The 22892-nt window shown below is 38.9% G+C and overlaps 2 protein-coding genes across 4 annotated transcripts; both read right to left on the reverse strand.

Annotated features, from left to right (window-relative positions):
- Positions 1–12788: 12788 nt before the first annotated feature.
- On the reverse strand, positions 12789–17645 carry LOC112758093 (E3 ubiquitin-protein ligase RFI2). 3 transcript variants are annotated; one of them, XM_072219277.1, is made up of 7 exons: positions 16716–17176; positions 16269–16433; positions 15447–15610; positions 14805–14863; positions 14315–14340; positions 13841–14225; positions 12789–13663 (listed from the first exon to the last, which is right to left on the reverse strand). In XM_072219277.1, the coding sequence occupies exons 3-7, from the start codon at positions 15573–15575 to the stop codon at positions 13192–13194; spliced, it is 1071 nt and encodes a 356-aa protein (XP_072075378.1). In that variant the 5' UTR covers positions 15576–15610; positions 16269–16433; positions 16716–17176; the 3' UTR covers positions 12789–13191. The 3 variants fall into 3 exon arrangements, with proteins under 3 accessions (XP_072075378.1, XP_072075379.1, XP_025662457.1); XM_072219278.1 differs by having other exon boundaries at positions 16269–16364; positions 16716–17150; XM_025806672.3 differs by lacking the exon at positions 16269–16433 and having other exon boundaries at positions 16716–17645.
- Positions 17646–18495: 850 nt separating this feature from the next.
- Positions 18496–22395, reverse strand: LOC112758095 (26S proteasome regulatory subunit 6A homolog). The gene is made up of 10 exons (XM_025806673.3): positions 22098–22395; positions 21901–22017; positions 21689–21796; positions 21335–21526; positions 21067–21258; positions 20731–20849; positions 20540–20627; positions 19509–19628; positions 19030–19170; positions 18496–18845 (listed from the first exon to the last, which is right to left on the reverse strand). Exons 1-10 carry the CDS (start codon positions 22212–22214, stop codon positions 18768–18770), a joined length of 1272 nt encoding a protein of 423 aa, XP_025662458.1. The 5' UTR covers positions 22215–22395; the 3' UTR covers positions 18496–18767.
- Between the last annotated feature and the right edge of the window lie 497 nt (positions 22396–22892).

Below are 22892 nucleotides of genomic sequence, written 5' to 3' on the forward strand. Positions count from 1 at the left end.
CAATCCGAGGCTGTGAAAGTGATTTCTCCAGTGGGTGCATCCTTGGGTATAAAGGTCGTCCCCTCAACTGCCAACATTGCTCTGTAGCTTCGCTTTCGGGCCGAGCTTGTTGTACCTCCACTGGCGAAGCCACCTGAGATGCAATTTATGACTCCTCGTGTCTGGCTTTGGTTTGTCCACTGTTTTTTGTCATTCTCCTCCTTCCCTTGGTTAATCGTTTCTGGTGTCTTGATTCCTCCTCTATTCTTCCTCCCATCAACATATTTGTCTAAGAGTCCTTGCCTTGCCAACCGTTCCAGTAGGTCCTTTGCTGCTACACAGTCATCTGTTGTGTGGCCGAATTTTTTATGGAAGGCGCAATGCTTTATTCTGTCCACGAACCTCTGATCTTGATAATTACCTGCCCTGTTTGGAGGTTTGATCATCTTGGCGTGTAGAATTTCTTTTATAATGTCTTCCCTCTTTGTGTTGAACCGGGTATAGTTGTCAAACTTCGGGTTAAGTTTGAAAGGCTTCTTCAGCTCTTTGCTGCTTTGTGATCTAAAGGTCTTTTCTTCTTCCCTTCTAGGTTGTTGTTTGTCTGTCTTCCTAGCTTCCCGAAGCTCTTCAATCTCCATTTGGCCAGCGGCTTTTTCTCGGAATTCATCTAATGTTTTCGGCTTTGATACTGCGATCGTCTCTTGGAACTTGCCAGGTCTGAGGCCGCTTTTGAGGGCGTGTAGGTGGACCTCTGGGCTCAAATCCAAAATCTCCATGGTTGCCTCAGCAAATCGTATCATGTAATCTTTTAGGCTCTCGTGCTGCCCTTGCTTGATGGTGCTCAGATAGTCTGTCCCATGCACATATATTCTTGACGCAGCGAAATAATCGATGAAGGATCTCGCCAGTTCTTCAAAAGAAGAGATTGAACCTGTAGACAACTTAGAGAACCAGAGTAATGCAGAACCATCTAAATAGGTAGGAAAAGCTCGACAAAGTATGGGCTCAGAGGCACCATTAAAAAATATCATAGATTGAAATTTTCTGATATGAACGCGAGGATCACCGAACCCCTTGTATGGTTCAAGGGCAGTAGGCAGCACAAAATTTTTTGGCATTTGAAATTTCATGATGTCTTCTGAGAAGGAGTTGTCTATGGTCAGCTTCTCTTTTGGTGGGGTGAGCTTTTGAGATTCCGTGTCATTCTGGTTTGAGCTCTTGGGGTCTCCCTCACCATGTTTTACTGTCCGGTTGTTGGACGACAACTCGGCTATCCTTCAGACTTCCGCTTGGAGCTCAGAAATCTGGGCTAAGAGCTCAGCTTGCGTGGGTTGCTGCATTCCATTGTCAGCCATTCTCTGAGATTCGAGGAATCCTGAAAAAAGAGAAAAGAGAGAGAGGGGGAGAGAGAGAGAGCACAAAGCTAAAAAAAAAGAAACTTAGGTTTAGTGGGGTTGTTATTTCCTCGGCCCCACGGTGGGCGCCAAATGTTCCGTCCGAGATACCCAGGCCGACCTCCTAGCGATCCGAGCTTTTAGTAATTTCAGATTGGTAGTGCTGCTATTCGTCGGGGCGAGGTATAGGTCGGCTCTCTTTCAAAACAACGCGGGTGGAACACCTGCAAAAGAATCTCCGACGTTCAAGTCAGAAGAGGTATTCAAGTAAACCGCAAATAAAGTAAGAGAAAGAAGAAGTAGTGATATTGTGTTGTGCTTGTGTGTTCTTTACTCTGTTGCTTTGGTGTTGTTTATATAGATAGAGAGGCCGTTGTGCTCAGCATCTGATATCTTGTACTCTTCCGCAAATCTCTCCGTGGTTAGTTTTTAGAATCTTTTCTGTTATTGGATGATCTGTTTCCTGATTCCTGGCTATTGTGGTAGCCGTTGTGTTTGTTTGGGCCGAGGTTTATGGTCCACATCAGCTCCTATGTTGGTATTTTTTCCTTCATCTTCACCGACCTGTATTTCTTCAGTTTTTCTCCTGGTTGGGGGCGCAGCTCTTCTTTGATTCTTGTGCCACCGAGCTCTATGGTGTGGACTTCTTTGCCTTTCCCTCTCAGGTTCAGGCTTTCATTGTAGCATTTTCTTGCCAGCTTCTGATCTCCTCGCACCGTTGCTATCCCCGCAAATGTCGGAAATTTCATGCAAAGGTGAGGGGTAGACACCACCGCTTCGAGTCGATTTAGGGTAGCTCTGCCAATCAAGGCATTATATGCTGACCCCACGTCGAGGACTATGAAATCTATGCTCAAAGTTTTGGACTTTTCCCCCTTTCCAAAGGTCGTGTGAAGGGGTAAAAATCCCAGTGGTTTTATCGGCGTGTCGCCTAATCCACATAAGGTGTCGGGGTAGGCTCTTAACTCCTTTTCATCCAGCCCTAGCTTGTCGAACGCGGGCTTGAAAAGGATATCTGCCGAACTCCCTTGGTCTACTAGAGTTCTGTGGAGGTGGGCGTTGGCTAGGATCAGGGTTATCACCACTGGATCATCATGTCCAGGGATTATTCCTTGCCCATCCTCCTTTGTGAACGAGATTGTGGGGAGGTCGGGTGATTCACTCCCGACCTGGTAAACCCGCTTGAGGTGTCTCTTGCGATAATACTTGGTGAGTTCTCCACCCGCGAATCCTCCCGAGATCATATGTATATGTCTCTCGGGAGTTTGTGGTGGTGGGTCTCTCCTGTCCCCGTCCTCTCGCTTTCTCTTCCCGTGATTGTCCGACCTTTCCATGAGATATCTATCAAGCCGACCTTCTCTGGCCAGCTTTTCTATCACATTTTTAAGGTCGTAGCAATCATTTGTTGAATGACCATAGATCTTATGGTACTCACAGTAATCGCCGCAACTTCCTCCCTTTTTATTTTTAATGGGCCTGGGAGGTGGCAGCCTTTCAGTGTTGCAGATCTCTCTGTATACATCCACCATGGAAACCTTTAGAGGAGTATAAGAGTGATATTTCCTTGGCCTGTCGAGACCGAGTTCTTCATTCTTCTTGGGCTCTTGACGAATGGATTTTTGATGGTATAGAATTTCACAAATGAATTCTCGTTGCAAGTATAGTTCCTAAACCAAACAATAATCCTTTCATACAAAAGATTGTTTGTCACAAGTAACAAACCCCTAAAATTAATAACCGAAGTATTCAAACCTCGGGTCGTTCTCCCTAGGAATTGTAATGAAGTGTCTTGTTATTGATTGTGAATTATATTTGGGGTTTTTAAGCTTTTGGACAAGAAATATAAATGGCAAAGAAAATAAACTAACAACTAACAAAGCTCTTGGCAAGATATGAGAACTAGAAGTCCTATCCTAGTTATCCTTCTCAATTGTGATGAGAATTGTTCATTGCTACCACTTAGTTAACCCTTACTAAAGAAAGGAAAGTCAAGTGGATGAATTGACTTGAGCCACAAGTCCTAGCCAACTCCCAAGGAAAGACTAGCTTTAGTGCACTCCAAACCAATTAGCAATCTCTCCAATTATCAATCAACAAAGGAATTAGATAACTCAAGTGTCACTAATTACTCTACCTAGGCCAAGAGGAACAAAATCTAACTAATAGCTATAAGAGACATTTCATCAAAAACATAGAGTGCAATACAAGTAAACACATAAATTTGCAAGAATTAAAGAGAGATCTAACTACAAAGGCAAGAGGTCCACATTAGAAAACTAAATCACAAATGAAACAACAAAGAACTTACCAATTGCATTGAAGGAGAAATGTAGATCTACAAAAGAGAATTCACAAACTACAAACAAAGGAATTACATTAGAAGAAGAATCCTACAAGTGCAATAGAGGAGAGGAACGAAAATTAGAAGAGAGAATAAGAAGAAATAGATCTAGATCTAAGAACTAATCTAATCCTAATCCTAGAGAGAAGAGAGAGCTTCTCTCTCTAGAAACTAACTACAAAGCTAAACTAAAACTAATTGGTAACTAACACTAAAGTATGAAAAGTCTCCTGATTCCCCTTCAATCCTTGGCTTAAATAGTATCAGAAATGAGTTGGATTGGGCCCACAAGGCTTCTAAAATCGCTGGCCACGTTTGCATTAAGTGGGTCATGTGCCACCATCGGCGCGTCCGCGTACCGTGCGCGTGCGCGCCCCTATGCGCGATGCAACTATGGAAAATCTTATATCGTTTCGAAGCCCCGGATGTTAGCTTTCCAACGCAACTGGAACCGCATCATTTGGACCTCTGTAGCTCAAGTTATGGTCGTTTAAGTGCGAAGAGGTCGGCTTGACAGCTTTCCGGTTCTTCCATTTCTTCATGAGTTCTCCAACTTTTCATGCTTTCTTTCTTCATTCCCTTGATCCAATCTTTGTCTCCTAAACCTTAAATCACTTAACAAACATATCAAGGCATCTAATAGAATCAAGGTGAATTAAATTTAGCTATTTTGAGTCCTAAAAAGCATGTTTTCACATTCAAGCACGATTAAGGGAGAAGTTATAAAACCATGCTATTTCATTGAATAAATGTGGGTAAAAGGTGATAAAATCCCCAAAAATCAATACAAGATAAACCCTACAAATGGGGTTTGTCAACCTCCCCACACTTAAACCAAGCATGTCCTCATGCTTAAGCCAAGAATGAAGTAAGGGTATGGCATTTATTCAATGGAAACTAACTAAATGCAATCTACCTATATGCAACTATCTAAATGAATGCAAGTGCTTGGTCAAAATAAATCAATTCCCAAGAAACATATATGCACAAGGGCTAAGGACTAGCAAGTCTAATTCACAATTGAATTGAGTTATTAAATATTTTTACAAACTTGCATGAAAATTATGATCATAGGTGAAAACATGTAATTGAGCATCAAACCCTCACCGGTAGTGTTTGCACTCTATTCACTCAAGTGTTTAGGGTTGATTCACTCAATTCTCCTCTACTTCATGCTTTCCAAGATTTGTTTTTCTTCTAACAATCAACATTTATTTCATGCATGCATACAAGTATCATGAGGTCTTTTCATTGGTTGTAATGGGGCTAGGGTCAAGGTAGGATGCATATTTGGTCAAGTGAGCTTGAAATTTGAATCTTTGATAAGCTTAAACTTCCCACCTAACCTATGACATCCTATACAATTAAGTTCTAATCTAGCTACCCATTCTTCACTTTTTCACATACTCGTGCATTTTCTTTTTCATTTCACAACACTTATGCATTGATTTTATTGGACCTTGCCTTGAGGCATTTTGTCCCCTTTTTATTTCTTTCTTTTTCGTTTTCTTTCTTTTTCCATTTTTTTTTTCTATACTTTTCATTTTTTTTTTCTCATTTTTTTTTTCTTTCAAACTATATACAAGAGTACCAATGCATAAGGTCTATACATTTAATCAATACATGAGCATGTACCCAATTCCCAATATTTACAATAATAATACAAAATACCCTTTTATTCACCCAATGTCCCAAGGTTCCCACACTTGAATGATACTCACACACACTAGCCTAAGCTAATCAAAGATCCAAATAAGGACTTTTATTGTTTTCCGCTTTAAGGCTTGTAATGTGCTAAATTAAGAACAAAGTGGGTTAAGCGTAGGCTCAAATTTGGCTAACAAAGGAAGATAAAAGGTAGGCTATTTGGGTAAGTGAGCTAATGAAATGATGGCCTCAATCATATAAATGCATGAATATACAAAATAATGGACATAAAGAATCAAACAAATCAAAGATTACAATCATAGAAGGAGAATAATGCACACAAGAAGAAAAATAAGTGGTTATAAGATGTAACCACGCCATTAGGCTCAAATCTCACAAACTTGTGTTCTTAGCTCAAAACATGTTCCACAATATATATAATTCAAGCAAGTTCTATGAAAAGTTTTCACTCAAATCAATTGACATGCCCTATAGATAAAAATCTTGAAAAATTCTCATTATTTTGACTAAGCTTGTTGTGTATACATATGCAAAAATAAGAAAATGCAAGTAAAAATCCTAAAATCCTAAAATGAAATGCAAAAGTGTTGGGATTAGAAATTTGTCACCCAAAATCGCCGACCGGTCGGACGACCTCCCCACACTTAAAAGTTTGCACCGTCCTCGGTGCACTTCAAAGATGAGCAAGGGGGTACGGCGACTCTCCGGATTGCTATGTGTTATTTCTTCCGCTTCCATGGTTGCTTGTGGTGCATTTATCATGAAAAACAAAAATATAACACCATAAGATGAGAAGATATAAAAGCAAGGAAGCATACATTGTTGGAATGAGGTAAATCACTAGAATGAGATGAGTGAATTAGTGTGACATTAAGAAATATTAGGTGTGTGAATTCTAAATTGCACGGTTTAGAATACACATTAGCATAAAAGCTATGTCACAAAAGAAGCATGCACTTCACTTATCCTAGTGTGCTTGAGATGCTTTAAGTAAGCTTGTAAGGTAAGACAAGCATTAGAGAAGCATGAAAGCATTCAAGTCAAACATATGGATGGATATAATCATGAAATACAATGCATTAAGGTAAATGCTCAACATTATCCATCAAGAGGTTGCCGAATCGAGGGAAAAGGATCCAAATCACATGGTGGCTAGCTACAACATGCAATTCAAAAGAGTTATAAGCTCGAAGACAATTCTCATCACTTGGTATTTTTCAAAAGGTAAGCATGAAGAACTCAAAACCAAGTAACAAAATATAACCTCAATCATAGAATCCAACAAAGATTATCTAAAAACATTCATGCTAAAATAGCATTTAGGCAATAAGGGATATAGCAATGTATAGTAAACAAAGTCAATACTCCAACACTTATGATGAAAAGAGAGAAAATAAAATGAAAACTAAACTAAAACTAACGAATTAACTAACCGACTAACTAATTAACTAACTAAAATAAATGGTTATCCATGGTGTTTGGAGGTGTCGGATGAGGGGTAGGAGAAAGGAGAAGGAAAGAAATAGAAAGAGGAGAAGAAAAGAAATGTGGTGAAGGAAGGAAATCCGCGCGTACGCGCGCATGCCGCGCGCGCACGGATGGCTTATTTCGAGAGTGACGCGTACGCGTCATGTGCGCACGCGCGCAAATAGGTTTGTGCCAAAGGCACAATGTTGGCGCGGCGCAAGCACAACTCTCTGGAAAATGTATGGAGGTTGGAACTACTCAATCCACGCGTACGCACGCATGGCGCGCGCGCGTGGATGGTCGAAAATGCTGGAAGTGCGCGTATGCGCCATGTACGCGTACGCGTGGATGGTGCTCTGTTTTTCAAAAATTTTTTTCTATGTTTTTGCACCAATCCAAGCATTCCAAACCTACAAACAGCTACCAAAACACCACAAAACCTTATTTAACATACTTAAACTACCAAACATACTCAACTAACTAAACAAAACATGAAATTAAGCTAATTCTACCAATATATACAAAAGAGAAAATGAAAGGATTTTACCATGGTGGGTTGTCTCCCACCTAGCACTTTTGTTTATTGTCCTTAAGTTGGACTTATGGGGAGCTCCTCATCAAGGTGGCTTGTGCTTGTATTCATCTTGGAACTCCCACCAATGCTTGGTTCTCCATTGTGCCCCAAGATTCCTCATGGATTGAGCCAAGTCTTGATGAAGTTCTTCACAAGCTTGGGGCTCCCAAAGTTGATCCTCTTCTTGTAATCCGGGATCCCACACTTTGTTTTCACACCCGTCTTGAGGTTGATCATCATTATTAGTCCAACCGGGTGGTGAGTAAGGTGAATTCTCTATGAAGTGGCCAACAATCCTCCTAGACCCATCTATTTGAGCACTACTCCAACCTTTATATCTCATGTTTGATGCATCAACCATAATGAGCCTTGATTTGCAACGCCAACCACAAAACCTTTTTCGTTTACGCTTCATCCCACAAAGCTCCCTAAGTTGGCCATCCGTTTCAAGCAAACCATATTCAAGTGGGATAATAAAGCTAATAGAAATAAATTTCACCCACTCAAATGAAGGAGTAGATGACAACCTAGGCAAAGACAACTCCAAGAGTTTTGATAAAGCGTATTCAATTCCCATCCTCCTTTTTCTAAGGATTTCCACCTCTTCACAAGACTTCTCAATTATAATCCTTTGTTCAACAATTTTATATAAACATTTTCTCCTACTCAAGTCATAAATGGGAGGGTAAGAAAAATTTACCTCCACATTGCTTTCCATCTTGTTGGGAGAAGGTTCTTCATGCTCAAAGGATTCTTCACCACTAAGGTTTGATGCTTGATCTTCATCACCAAGGGAACTCACTTCTTGCTCTATCCCATCCAAATCTTCATATGGAATATGTCTTGGAAGGTGTGCACTTTCCTTCCTAGCATCAATTTCAATCATCTTGGAGGGGTTTTCTTCAATTCTAGATTCCCATGGAGGCTCCGCATCTCCTAAGTCTTCAACCAATTCTTCCCTTTCTTCAATAATCATAGCTTCCTCCAATTGTTCCAATACAAAGCAACTTCCCTCATTCTCCACCAATCTCTCTTTTATGTTATGCTCTTCATTTGATTCCTCACATGTAGCCATGGGAGTTCCTTGAGAGTTCAAGCATTGGGATGCTAACCGGTTTACCACCTCATCCAAGGCGGCCGTGAATTGTTGCACATCCCTTTTCATTTTCTCTTGTCCTTGAACAAGAACATCAAGGATGTCATCCATTGGAGGTTGGGGTGGATGGAAGGGTTCATCAATTTGGGGGAAGGGTTCATAGTAGGAAGGTGGTTCTTCATGGTAGAGTTGTGGTGGTTCAATAATTTCCACTCTTTCCACTTGTTGCACAACACGCTCCATGGTTGCTTGAAGTTGATCCAATGTTTCCTTGAGATGATCCCTTGACTCTTGTTCCTCTTGGATAATATGATTAGGATCATATGGCTCTTGGATTGATGGACATGAATATTCTTCCATGGGAGGTTGTGGTGGAAAGTAGTATTCATCTTGTGGTTGAAAATTTTCATATATTGGAGGTGGTTCATCTTGGTAATAATGTGGAGGAGGTGGCTCTTGAAAATATTGATGTTGGAATGGTGGTGGTTCCATGTATGGTTCATATGGCTCATAAGGTGGTTGGTATGGTGGATAAGAATTAGGGTCATATGGAGGTATTTGGTGAAAATAGGCTTGTGAGTGTGGTTGAGGTTCATGTTGAGGATATGACTCATAGGCATATGGTGGTGGTTCTTGAAAGTCACAAGGAGATTCACCATAGCCATTGGGTTGGTATGCATTATAGAATGGCTCTTCTTCATAGTACATTGGTGGAGGTTGTTGCCATGAAGATTGATCATATGTATATGGCTCCACCCACCTTTGGTCATCCCATCCTTGATGCACATCTTCATTGAAGTTCCCATTTCCTACAACATAGTTGTAATCACACTCATAGCCAAAGTGAGAATTCATAGTAAAAGTAAAAATAAGAAACAAAAGCTAAAAAGAAATAATGAAACAAAGTCCTAGAACAAGCAAAACTAACAAGCAATCCAAAAATCAAGCTATTCACAATATTCACATATATACAATAACCAATAACATAACACCATTGCAACTCCCCGGCAACGGCGCCATTTTGACGAATGGATTTTTGATGGTATAGAATTTCACAAATGAATTCTCGTTGCAAGTATAGTTCCTAAACCAAACAATAATCCTTTCATACAAAAGATTGTTTGTCACAAGTAACAAACCCCTAAAATTAATAACCGAAGTATTCAAACCTCGGGTCGTTCTCCCTAGGAATTGTAATGAAGTGTCTTGTTATTGGTTGTGAATTATATTTGGGGTTTTTAAGCTTTTGGACAAGAAATATAAATGGCAAAGAAAATAAACTAACAACTAACAAAGCTCTTGGCAAGATATGAGAACTAGAAGTCCTATCCTAGTTATCCTTCTCAATTGTGATGAGAATTGTTCATTGCTACCACTTAGTTAACCCTTACTAAAGAAAGGAAAGTCAAGTGGATGAATTGACTTGAGCCACAAGTCCTAGCCAACTCCCAAGGAAAGACTAGCTTTAGTGCACTCCAAACCAATTAGCAATCTCTCCAATTATCAATCAACAAAGGAATTAGATAACTCAAGTGTCACTAATTACTCTACCTAGGCCAAGAGGAACAAAATCTAACTAATAGCTATAAGAGACATTTCATCAAAAACATAGAGTGCAATACAAGTAAACACATAAATTTGCAAGAATTAAAGAGAGATCTAACTACAAAGGCAAGAGGTCCACATTAGAAAACTAAATCACAAATGAAACAACAAAGAACTTACCAATTGCATTGAAGGAGAAATGTAGATCTACAAAAGAGAATTCGCAAACTACAAACAAAGGAATTACATTAGAAGAAGAATCCTACAAGTGCAATAGAGGAGAGGAACGAAAATTAGAAGAGAGAATAAGAAGAAATAGATCTAGATCTAAGAACTAATCTAATCCTAATCCTAGAGAGAAGAGAGAGCTTCTCTCTCTAGAAACTAACTACAAAGCTAAACTAAAACTAATTGGTAACTAACACTAAAGTATGAAAAGTATGAAAAGTCTCCTGATTCCCCTTCAATCCTTGGCTTAAATAGTATCAGAAATGAGTTGGATTGGGCCCACAAGGCTTCTAAAATCGCTGGCCACGTTTGCATTAAGTGGGTCATGTGCCACCATCGGCGCGTCCGCGTACCGTGCGCGTGCGCGCCCCTATGCGCGATGCAACTATGGAAAATCTTATATCGTTTCGAAGCCCCGGATGTTAGCTTTCCAACGCAACTGGAACCGCATCATTTGGACCTCTGTAGCTCAAGTTATGGTCATTTAAGTGCGAAGAGGTCGGCTTGACAGCTTTCCGGTTCTTCCATTTCTTCATGAGTTCTCCAACTTTTCATGCTTTCTTTCTTCATTCCCTTGATCCAATCTTTGTCTCCTAAACCTTAAATCACTTAACAAACATATCAAGGCATCTAATAGAATCAAGGTGAATTAAATTTAGCTATTTTGAGTCCTAAAAAGCATGTTTTCACATTCAAGCACGATTAAGGGAGAAGTTATAAAACCATGCTATTTCATTGAATAAATGTGGGTAAAAGGTGATAAAATCCCCAAAAATCAATACAAGATAAACCCTACAAATGGGGTTTGTCAGCTCTCTTTCCTTCTCTTTTGCAGAGTGGGAATGCCCAGGTCGCCAACTCGGCTCTCGTAGTCTGGCATTTTCCTCCATGTTGATGTACTTTTCTGCTCTTTCCTGTACATCGCTCAGGGAGGTGGGGTGCCTTTTTGATATGGACTGTGAGAAGGGACCTTCTCTAAGTCCATTCACTAACCCATGATGACAGCTTCGGTGGGCAAGTCTTGAATCTCTAAACATGCTTTATTGAACCTTTCCATATAGTCCCGCAAAGGTTCTCCGACCTCCTGCTTTATTCCCAGGAGACTCGGCACATGTTTTACTTTATCCTTTTGGATGGAGAACCTCATCAAGAATTTTCTCGAGAGGTCTTCAAAGCTGGTGACTGACCTCGGTGGGAGGCTGTCGAACTACTTCATCGCCGCTTTTGACAAGGTAGTCGGAAAGGCTTTGCAGCGAGTTGAATCAGAAGCATCAGCCAGATACATCCGACTTTTGAAATTGCTTAAGTGATGCTTCGGATCTGTGGTTCTGTCATAGAGGTTCATATCAGGGCTTTTGAAGTTTCTTGGAACTTTTGCCCTCATGATTTCCTCACTAAACGGATCTTCTCCTCCCAGGGGCGACTCTTCTCGATCGCCATGGGAGTTCCGACTTCTCAGAGAAGATTCTAGTCTTAAGAGTTTTTCCTCTAACTCTTTTCGTCGCTCTATCTCTTCCCTGAGATTTCGCTCCGCCTCTCGTTGTCGTTCTAACTCCTGTTCCAACTGTTCCAAACGACCTTGGTGGCCATGGACCAACCCTATTAGCTCGGTTGCGTGGGGTGGCCCTTCCTTTCCTGACTCTCGTCCATCCGAAGAGTTTACCTTTGGATTTTTAAACCCAGAGGTGCCTTCTCGATGTTGATCGCTGGCCTCCGGGTGAGGAGTTGGGTTCGCGTCGTTGTTTCTGGTGTCCAGGTTTTCCTGCTCGGAATCAGACGCCGTATGACCATCTTCCGGTGATTTGTCCGCCATAACTGGTTGATCTCTCGGGTCCGCGGCAACGGCGCCAATGTTACGATGGGTAACCGGAGATTATTGGGCTGGACTCGTTAGGTTGGCCCAATCGTCTATGGAGGGAAGCCTTCGGGCGGATTCGCGTCTTCAAGGCCTCCGTCCGACTTGTGAACACGAGTGAGTGGGGGTGGTACCTGCAAAGACACTCCGATGCCTAAGTCAGCAAGGGCATAAGCAGGTCTAGAGAGTATTGGGACTTAAAGATACTTGAGGGGTGTCAGTGTATTTATAGTGGTAAGCCAATAACCACCGCTGCAGTAATTCCACCTTTTAAGGTGGATAACCGTCCCTTTATCTTAAGGAAGTTGGGATATGGCGCTTGGAAGTAGGTTGAGAGATCTTAAGGGCAGTTACTTATTTGAGTGAGTGTTTATCTGTTAGCTAATCTTCGTCCCCGACTTCTTTAGAGCAAGTCGTGGTGAGAACCGACTTCTTTAGGAGAAGGTCGGTGTGGGGTGAGACACAATCCTTTGGACTGGGTCTTTTCGTTTGGACCTGGGACTTAGTGTTGGGCCAGGGTATGAACAAATATTAACTAAAATTTTAACCACATTAATTTGTGCAAATCAACCTTGAAAGTGTCGACTAGTTTTCAAGCGAGATCTATACCATGCGTCTGATATTAACAGATTACAATCACATTTGACAATACATAGTATTTTCATGAGCCAATCAAACACAAACATTGTTTACCAGCTAAAGGTCCAACCACAAGTCCACAACTGCTCTCAATTCTCATGCACTTAATCTTAAGACGTGACAATCCCCAACATTCCTTTCAAAAACCTGATCTCTCCAACTAGTAGATAACATCTTATTTGATGCCCACCAAAACAAAGAAACTAGAAGCAATGTCCATCACACTGCCTCGTGGCTGCCAGAAAGATCAATTCCAGGGCCAGCCAGAGTATATAAGTCTAACATAACATGCCAGCCAGGCCAAAGCATTAAATAACATTTCTCAAAGCAAACATAAAATAGGATTTTCCATGAACAGCCTATTGCTTCAGAGTTCAGAGGGAACAGGACATAAAAACAAGTGTATCATCGATTTTGTGAAGGCATTCTTTCTGATCCGTGCCTCAACTGAAAGCTGCTGGACCTGAAACTTGGCTCTGATCCACTGGCAGCCTGGTGGTATGCTCTCCAACTTGATTCTCTATCCACATGATTGAATGATAATGAAGGCAAGTGATCTCTTTCCCAAGCTTGGAAGCGACTTGGCAGATGGGCTTCTTCCGGAAAATTGCGTCCCGATGAACCTGATGGAATCAATAAGAAGCCACCGCTTTGGTCTGGTGATGAGGCCACTTGTGCTAATTGAGCTGACCCATTATGGCTGCTGGACCTTCTAGTGTCAGAGGCATTAGGAGTCCGCATTGAGGTAGAATTAGGAGGTTGTGGAGGTTGATAGTATGCCTGAAGAGCCTGGACTCTGTCTCGGGCCCGGGCATTGCTACCTGGATATGGAGGTATCATTGAAGATGCAACTGATGCCCCAGCTCTAGCACCAGAACTGCAGAAAGACATGCAGCAACGGTCAACCAGTAATGGACAAGATACCTAGCTCAATTGTGTTATTTGTTGCGATTAACAAAAATTTAATATGGATTTGACACCCACTAAATATGAGCATATGATATGATTTAGCTCACATAAAATCACATAGCAATACATAATTGTAAAATGGTACCTGTGACCAACAATGAAGGGATGCATAAAAGATCCCGATCTTGGGATCTCCAAACTACCCCTGCCTGGCCTTTGACTACCAGGCGATACTGAGGGCTGATCTGCAGTGCCTAGACGGCTGTTCGCAGAAGAAAAATGAGATGAATGGTGTTCCCAACTGGGATAATGGAGATCCAAGGCTGGAAACGCATAGGAGGTTGGCAAGTCGCTAGGTATAGGAGGGCCACTCCAGTGGTTGAAGTTAGATGCTTCCGAGCCATTTCCGCCAGAGTTGGAGGTGGAGGGATGTATAGGTCCAAAATAAGCTATATACGGACAAGGATGACTACCAGATGACACTGCTGTATGTTCCGCAAATATAGCATGGTGTCCGAGTATATCAGGATCTGCACCACAACATTCAAGTCAAGATAAACATCTATAGTTGAACACAAGTTCATAAAAGGAAGCTGATATTCAGGAAGAAGGGTCTTACATGCAGTTGATGAAAATTCCCCTTCTCTGGAGAGAGAAAAAGAAAATAAAAAGAAAGAAAAGAGACAATGAGTTACGTTTTCCTCAGGTCAATTGTAAATAAATGAATACATTGAAACAGACTTTATTTAGCACAAAAGAAACGGACTTGTATCATTTTAACCAGAGAGGAAATTATAATGATTTTTACATTCTCTAGATCTTCATGATTTTCTCAAGATATTCATTAATTTTTTAGATTTTCTCTTCTAAAAAAATTTATTCTGAAATACCACAAAGACTCAGCACTTGAGACTATAAATACCATCATTAACTGAAGTGTGATTAAAGTCCTAAACAGTGTTAATAACATGCTACTTTAAATTAATATGTATGTTCACTCAGCCCAGACACTTTAAACAACAGATTATCCCAAATCACAGATCTAGTGTTACAGAATTTGAAAAAGTATTTAGTTTGCATGCATATTCTGGTATGTTAATTAGGCTTACTCGAAGGCAGAAGGAAGTCGGGTCAAGTTACCAAAAGGGCACCAGTGAACTCCAAAGGACTGCAGAAAGAATTAGCAAACTATTATCTATCCAGGTACAAATAAACATATTGGTTGTTTTGTTTTTTGGGGGGGTCCAACTAGACCAGGCAGTGCCAAACTTGAAATTCAAACTACTAGTAGGCTAAGAAAAAATGGATTTTGTCTAGACTTGGAACCTCAAATGAATTTTAAAAAGGACTTTGTCTAAATTTACATACTAAAATTAAATTGGTAACGGAGATAAGAAATGCAAAGACAGAGAGTAGTGGTACACCGTACACTTGGAAGACTTCAAGATAGAGTTAAACTTCAGTTGGTAGCAAGTCAAATATTATGTTATATTATTTTGCATAGCTAAATGAACTCAACAACCATTTCTTTGTTCAATCCAGAAAGAGATTATTCCTTTTCAACGCACATATACTTTTCTGAAATAATAACAGTACATAAAAAAGCTACATACTCTAAAACAACAAAAAACAACCGAACATTCAGTGTTCACGAAAGGCAGCTGCTTGAGAATGAAAATGCAGGAATACGCTTATGGCATAATAATAAATAGAATGTCAGAAATTATAAAGATGCATGTGGTTTCTATTACCATTTCAGAGTAGCTAAGATCGTATAGATCCTCATCATGTGTCCAATCGTCTGAGCTGAACTCCGGATATGACCGGGAACCATAAAGCCACTGGCCTTTCTCAATCTTCCGGCAATTAGGGCATTGCATTGCCCCTTTTATATTGAAGGCTGAGCCAATGCAATCTAAATGACATAAAAAAGTTAATAAACAAAACAATATTAGGTAATACCCTGAAGATGCTATTATCATCTTGCTAAAAAGTCATAGTTTGATACTAGTAAAATGTGAAACCAACCAATATTTCCTTAAAACAGGGAGGTGTCTGTGCACATATTATTGAGGGCATTATAATCATTAATCAATGAATAACAAGTACTAGTTTAAGCCTGTCGTTTTCTGTTTCACCGTTTTCCACGGGTCAGTATGTCATCACTGTGTCGTAGGTTTTCCGTGCATGTTGTAGGTTCAAGTTATAGCAAAAATACAAAATGTTTCCCAGCTCATCAACACCAGTTCGTCACTTTAATTTTATGTTAGGATCAGAACTAGAAACTTGTAACTTATATATAGCCGGCCTTTACGGTCCTAACTCCGAAAAAAGTATAAAGGTAGATTATTGCCTACATTTAATTTAATTTAGCTCATTTGAGAGCCATTAAATATATCTCAAAAAGACTCAGTTTCTGCTAGTTTTAAACAAGACGGACTATTAACCATAGTACATAACACATACTGCGTGCAGAAATTCAGAGAATCACACTATAATCTCCTATACCCTAACTAGCAGGAGCACAATACAAAGTAACCTTCGAAGTGAGAACAATAAGACGAGAGATCTACCTTAGAGCTCTCTTATAAAATCATATAAGGGGGAAAAAATATCAAATTGAAATGCACACTCTATACAACGCTCCACCCCTCCTCCGACAGAGCTTCCTGCATCAACGAAGAAACCCGTGTCCATATTGAATTCACCGCAGCTAACTCAATTAGCACCACCAACTTCTACAAACAAGCTCATCGAATGAAAATACCACTCCAGCAAATAGCATCACAACATTTCCAAAACTCAAGTAAAATAAATGAAACGTCCCTCGATCCTCTCATGCGGTACTAGTTTTAGTTCAACAAGAAAAAGATATGCGTAATGAAAATTCAGATCTCAAATGCAGGTTCAAGTCAAGTAGGGTGGAAAATTGGTGGCAGAATTCTAAAGGCAGATAGCAAGTTGTACGGGACCAAATTAGATGCATCGGTAAACGGAGGCGAAAGGTAGCATTCACTTACCGAGGTGAAATTGATGGCCGCATTGAAGGTTGGCCCAGGATCTATCGCCGCTGCGGGCAACGGGCTCGAGACAAATAGAGCAAGAGACGGAGGGAGAAGGGTTGGTGACTCCGTCGTCATTGTTGTCGTTGTCGGTGCCGAGACCCATTGAATCATTCAAAACCCTAAAATGGCATCGTAAATTTTTAATTGGTTTAAAAATTGCGCCGTAGATGTATGTGTTTTGTGTGCGAGTTCGGATTGAAATTAAGACAGGGAAGAGAAAGCTACGGTGCAGGTGAGATAAGATGAGATCTAATTTCTCAACTGTTTCTCTTTCGTGTTATTATTCTTCCTTTCTTCAGTGAAGAGATTAGATTAGAGATAGAGAGAGAAAGAATAGGAGAGGACCAAGATGGTTTCAGTTTAGCAGATTGGGATTCAGAGATTGGCCTTGCCATCACACCAAAATCTGCTAGCTTATTATTTTTATTTTATTTAGATGTTTTTATAAAAAATAAATGATAAATCAAATGTAAATAAATAGATAGATGGCCAACCAACTATAATTTAAATGGCATATTTTTTATTTTCACCTAAAAAAATATGTGTGGTTAATTAATATTAATTTGTTTATCAAAAATATTATTTATATATTAAAATCAGTCGTTAAAATCAGCCATTAATGTATTTATATATAAATATGTGTAGTTTAATTTATTTTTAATGTGTATTTATATTTTAACATGTATTTTATACCAATAATTAATATTGGTGATTAATTTTGGTATACATGTAACATATTTATTTATTTATAAAATTAATTTTTTAACATTTATTTTATTTTAAAAATTTAGAATTTAATGTTAAAATTTAAAATAAAAATATTACTTTAAAAAATTGATTAATACTGTTTTTTTTTTTTTTACCAAAGATAGGAGACTCGAACCCACAACCTCGAGTATGGAGAGACTATGCCATTTGAGCTATTACTTATTGGTGATTAATACTGTTGAAACATAGGTGATTTCTTAACTAAATTCGTTTTTTATATTAAACTATTATTATTATTGTAGTGGGACTTCTTTCCAACCAAATTAGTTTGAAAGTCCTTCCTTTTCTACATGATCATTCACACTTTTGATACTGGTCATTTTGACGAAAAAATATTAACCCCTAAATTATGTATCGTTCAATTGTCTAACACTCTAACTATTTCTAATAAAAATTTTCATTATTAACGAAACCTCCAAAAAAACCTAATAATATAATAATAAAACTTTTAATTTTTTTTTTATATATTCAATACATTAAAAATGTAAACAATTATCTTTTTAAAAAACTTTTATTAAAATACTTTTTATGATCTTTTAAAACGTGCTCTAAAAGGATATGGTCAATATTAATTAACATATGTTCCTTTAATAAGAAAAACAAATCTATAATGTATAAAATAAGTGTAATGTGTCGAAAGAATAATTAATATTTTCAAACCCCAAAACACATTCTATAAAACGAAAGAGGAGAAATCTCACATTGTAGCTTTTGATACAGTAAGAGCTACATTACGTAGGTAGTTTGTAAAAGGAAGAGAGATAGGATCATGAAATATTACAAGTAATTGCGAGTGAAAATTTTGTGTGAACAATTGTTATGACCCTTTACAAGTCCTATGCAATGATTTCATGCTGGCTTTGCGTCTGTAGATTATAGACTACTTAGAGTGCTCCTAGTCTTGACCTAACCAAAACTAACTAAATTAATTGTACAAGTAAACAAAGGTTAGGTTATTATGTTCAGATTTTGTTCTCAGCCTCGTCAATCGTCATAGATCAACCCACATAAACCAGTCTCACGACAATAATTAATGATCGTACAGAACCTGGCAGCCTTGTAACGTGAATAATTTACCAAATAGAAAGCAGATGAAATGTTTATCTTTACATGCAGGAATCTGAGCAAGCTATATGTTACATAACATGATCCGAGGAAAAAACAGACAATAGCAAAAGTATTGACTTTCCATTGCCTTGAGTACCTCTCAGATTTCTGCACTTGACACCTCAATCCAGCTTAAGCATAATAATTTAAGCTGGCTTTCTTCTTTGCTTGAACCTGAATGATACCTTCGTTAAAGTCCTCATGGTTCACCTGCAGTTGTACAAAATGCAGATTTATATTTATATTTCAAATTATAACTTGGGCTTTTGCATTGAATTAAACCAAAAAATTACAAACATCATTGCTAAAACAACAATCTAGGGCTAGCTAAAAACTGTTGCATAAGTTGTCAAAGAAAGCGTAGTCATGATGTGATTTTTCAAGTTATGCATACCTCAGTTGCATCCCGTCGTAGGGCCAACATGCCAGCCTCAACACAGACAGCTTTAAGTTGTGCTCCATTGAAATCATCTGTAGACCTAGCTAATTCTTCAAAGTTGACATCTGGGTGAACATTCATCTTCCGAGAATGGATCTATCATGTTAAGTGTGTTAGAAGTAAAGAGAGTATTTTATAATATCTCTATCATATCTTAATATATCAATGTCTCATATGATTAGTTTTGGCATTAGTGATTGTACATGATTCTTTTCTTATCTACCCTAGGGTTTCACTAATATTATTATAAATAGAGGCTATTTGTCCTCTCTTGTGTGACACCATAACATAATCATCAGTGTTTTCATATTATTCACTGTATTTCTATTTTCTCTTCTTCCTTACCTACCTAAAACCCACAAGCTCAGCATCAGCAGTAAGTCAGGGTAAAAGAAAACAAGATAAAGACAGCATGTAGCTTAAAGATACCTAACCTGCAGAATTCGGGCTCTTGCTTCTTCAGTTGGGTGTGGGAACTCAATTTTTCGGTCCAATCTACCAGAACGCATAAGAGCAGGATCAAGAATATCTGCACGGTTTGTTGCGGCAATGACCTGCATTGACGAGAATAAATGAATATGTCATTTCAAATGCCTAAGTCCTAACTCCTAACTGAACAAAAAATGAAATATATTTGAAATGTTACCCTTCAAAGAGTATTGTGCCAACTTCTAAGTAACCGCTAATTGAGTTTGTTAAGTATCTAAGGAAAGTGGGAAACCACACCTTAAAAGCTAGCTGATAAGAGGGAAGAACCACTCTCCTTATATACAACATCAAGCATCCCATACTACTTGATGTGGGACTTTGAGCACCCCATAATACCCAAGTTCCTAACAATACACAGCCCCTGGAGAGCCGACGTCCACAGCGGCTTCCCTCTATCAACACTGACCCAACGGTAACCACTTTACCTTAATCTAGCTTATAGGTAGCCCTTTCCATGGCGCTAATAACCACGCTCTGATACCATTGTTAAGTATCTAAAGAAAGTGGGAAACCATACCTTAAAAGCTAGCTAATAAGGGGGAAGAACCACTCTCCTTATATACAACAACATCAAGCATCCCATACTACTCGATGTGGGACTTTGAGCACTCCATAATACCCAAGTCCCTAACAGAGTTGTTAGTTGTTAGTTGTTACACTTACAAAATTATAAATAAGTAATGTGACTAACAGCCCCAGAAGGGTTTTAAGGAGATATATTAGAATAAGGGATTGAGAAAGCTTTTATGGAAAATAAAATATACAACATTTAAGTTTCCAATGCATTTGTTATGCATTCATTCGAACAAAAAAAATTTAAAAACTTCTACTATCGGTAACCTTAACCTTTTGGGTACATATTAGCTAAACCCTTAAAGTATTCTTACCCAAAGACAGCAAACATCTTTCGATATTTCTGCTTATCACATCAATAAAAAAAAAAAAAACCCATAGACAACAATAATAGAAGAGATACCTTAATCCGGTCATCACTACTAAAACCATCCAGCTGATTCAGCAACTCTAACATTGTTCGTTGTACCTCCCTGTCTCCACTTACTTCACTGCATTTGGCCACCCAGTACACCATAAGCTCATAACATTCCTGAACCATTATAATTGAAACAGGAACTACATACACTGAATTAAATCCCTGCCTACTCATACCTATCAAAACGCTTGGTTCCAATTGCATCAATTTCATCTATGAATATAATGCATGGAGACTTCTCTTTTGCAAGCTGAAAGGCATCACGGACAAGTTTTGCTCCATCTCCTATGAACATCTATAAAATTCTAGCTAAAATCATTTTTCCAATCCACCCAAGAAGATGAAAATAGAAACAGAAGGAAGTAATGCAGTTGTACAGGAAGTATAAGAATAACTAATATCATCTAATAACAAACAATCAATACAAAATTATACTATTCATTTATAAAAAGAAGGGAAAAAAAGGTAATAAACAGCCAAATTATCAAGCATAGTAAAAGGAAGAATCATACTTGCACAAGTTGTGGACCTGCCAACTTCAGGAAAGTGGCATTTGTTTGTGCTGCACAAGCACGGGCCATTAAAGTTTTCCCAGTTCCTGGAGGTCCATATAAGAGAACTCCCTTTGGTGGACGAACTCCCAATTTCTGGAACCGCTCCTTGTGGGTCATTGGCAAAACAATGGCTTCAACTAGTTCTTGGATCTGTAGCCAAAGACCAAGTTATTTAACAGAGGGATCCTTTGAAGGCTCCGATAAATTGTTAGTAACTAAAGCTTACCTGCTTCTCCAATCCACCAATGTCATTGTAGTCCTCTGTTGGCTTTTCATCAACTTCCATAGCCTTAACTCGAGAATCATACTCAGAAGGCAGGGTATCCAAAATTAAGTAACTATCTTTGTTAACACCAACCAGATCACCAGGTTTTAGCTTTTCAGGGTCAACAAGACCAACAACAGGTAGAAAGATAGTCTGTAGTGAAAAGAAAACATAACTGAACAAGGGTTACACCAAAGGCTTTCCATATAAATAAAAATCAGTCTCATCGATATTTGAACACCAGAAGCAGATGGAAATCTTTATATAGAAACATATCTTGCTCTCTAAGAGAAGTGAAATTATAAGGTTTTTAACCTGTCGAGTAGACGTCTTTAGCACAACACATTTTCCTTTCCTTTGGGAGTCAAGATCAATATTGGCACCATCTTCTTCTGCCTCATCTTCTGGGTTCATTTCAAGTATCTGGAAATTAAAAAAAAAAAAATCAAGTCAGAGAAGTGTAGAGTGTGGAACATTATAGATACAAATGTTTGCAATGAAATTGAAGGTGAGAATAGTTGAGAAACCTCGACAATGTTGCCAACGAGGTAGGGCAACTGTTTATTGAGCTTAATCTTCTCCTGGTTTTCTTTGATCTTCTCCTTGTAAGATTCCAATTCGAGATTCGTCCTCTGCAGCTCTTCCTGCAGGATTGATTTGAATTGAATGAAACCCTAGGGTGCGTAGCGCTAAGATGAATGAATGATTGAAGGGGAAAAAAAACCTTGAGAATGCGAATTTCATTGTCGAGAAGACGAGAAGCTCTGACGATGTCATCGGTGGTCATGTTGGCCAGCTGATCATCTTCCAAGTTGGTATCCTCTACCATGGCGCTCGCCATCCCTATCAACGAAGAATGCTACTATGCTCTCACAATTCAGGATTCCTTGTTCAAGAGGCAAGCTCAAATTTCAGTTTTTCACTTTCCTTTTTATTTGGCCGTACAACACACTCACACACACACTAACACATGCCTCAGCCACAGGTTTTCACTTTCCTCCTCCACTCTCTTGCTCTCTCCATTTTTTATGGGTCAACTCTCTCGGTACTTAAGACGATCACTGGGCCGAATCTTAATCTTTTCAAAATAAAAAATCAGCCCAGGTCCAAAAAAAGAAAACCCTAAAATTAGCCCTTTGAGGTTGGCTCAAATAGAGAAGGTATAGGATGTGGATTTGGACTTACCAAAAAAAAAAAAAAATAGTATGTGGATTTGGATCCTTGAAACTTTAAATTTTATTTTAGCGGGTAAAGTATAATTTTCACTATTTATTTGATAGGTGAGACAAAAATATATGAGAGAAGAATCATTCAAGAGTAGGAGATCACATTTTACTTTCTAAACTCTCTAAAGTGAAAATTCAAAATTTAGAGGATCCAAATTCATAGGATATTACTGTCCAAAAACAAAAAGGTATAGGATGTTAATTTTCATAGGATCTACTTAGCATACGTTCTAGTCAATTTGGATTCGTCTAATGGTAATTTATTAGTTCGCTTAATCAAGTATTGAGAGTTC

Source organism: Arachis hypogaea, chromosome 16 (genome assembly GCF_003086295.3).
Source record: "Arachis hypogaea cultivar Tifrunner chromosome 16, arahy.Tifrunner.gnm2.J5K5, whole genome shotgun sequence".
NCBI lineage: Eukaryota > Viridiplantae > Streptophyta > Magnoliopsida > Fabales > Fabaceae > Arachis > Arachis hypogaea.

What these genes read in the sequence shown, in the direction of transcription:
- LOC112758095 (XM_025806673.3), bottom strand. Translation starts at nt 22,214, where the DNA reads ATGGCGAGCGCCATGGTAGAGGATACCAACTTGGAAGATGATCAGCTG. An exon ending in TTGGTGGATTGGAGAAGCAG is followed by an intron (nt 21,259 to 21,334) that starts GTAAGCTTTAGT and finishes CTTTGGCTACAG; the next exon opens with ATCCAAGAACTAGTTGAAGC. An exon ending in CAGGTCCACAACTTGTGCAA is followed by an intron (nt 20,850 to 21,066) that starts GTATGATTCTTC and finishes AGAATTTTATAG; the next exon opens with ATGTTCATAGGAGATGGAGC.
- LOC112758093 (XM_025806672.3), bottom strand. Translation starts at nt 16,863, where the DNA reads ATGGGTCTCGGCACCGACAACGACAACAATGACGACGGAGTCACCAAC. An exon ending in CGGCCATCAATTTCACCTCG is followed by an intron (nt 15,611 to 16,715) that starts GTAAGTGAATGC and finishes TATGTCATTTAG; the next exon opens with ATTGCATTGGCTCAGCCTTC. An exon ending in CGACTTCCTTCTGCCTTCGA is followed by an intron (nt 14,341 to 14,804) that starts GTAAGCCTAATT and finishes TTCTCTCTCCAG; the next exon opens with AGAAGGGGAATTTTCATCAA.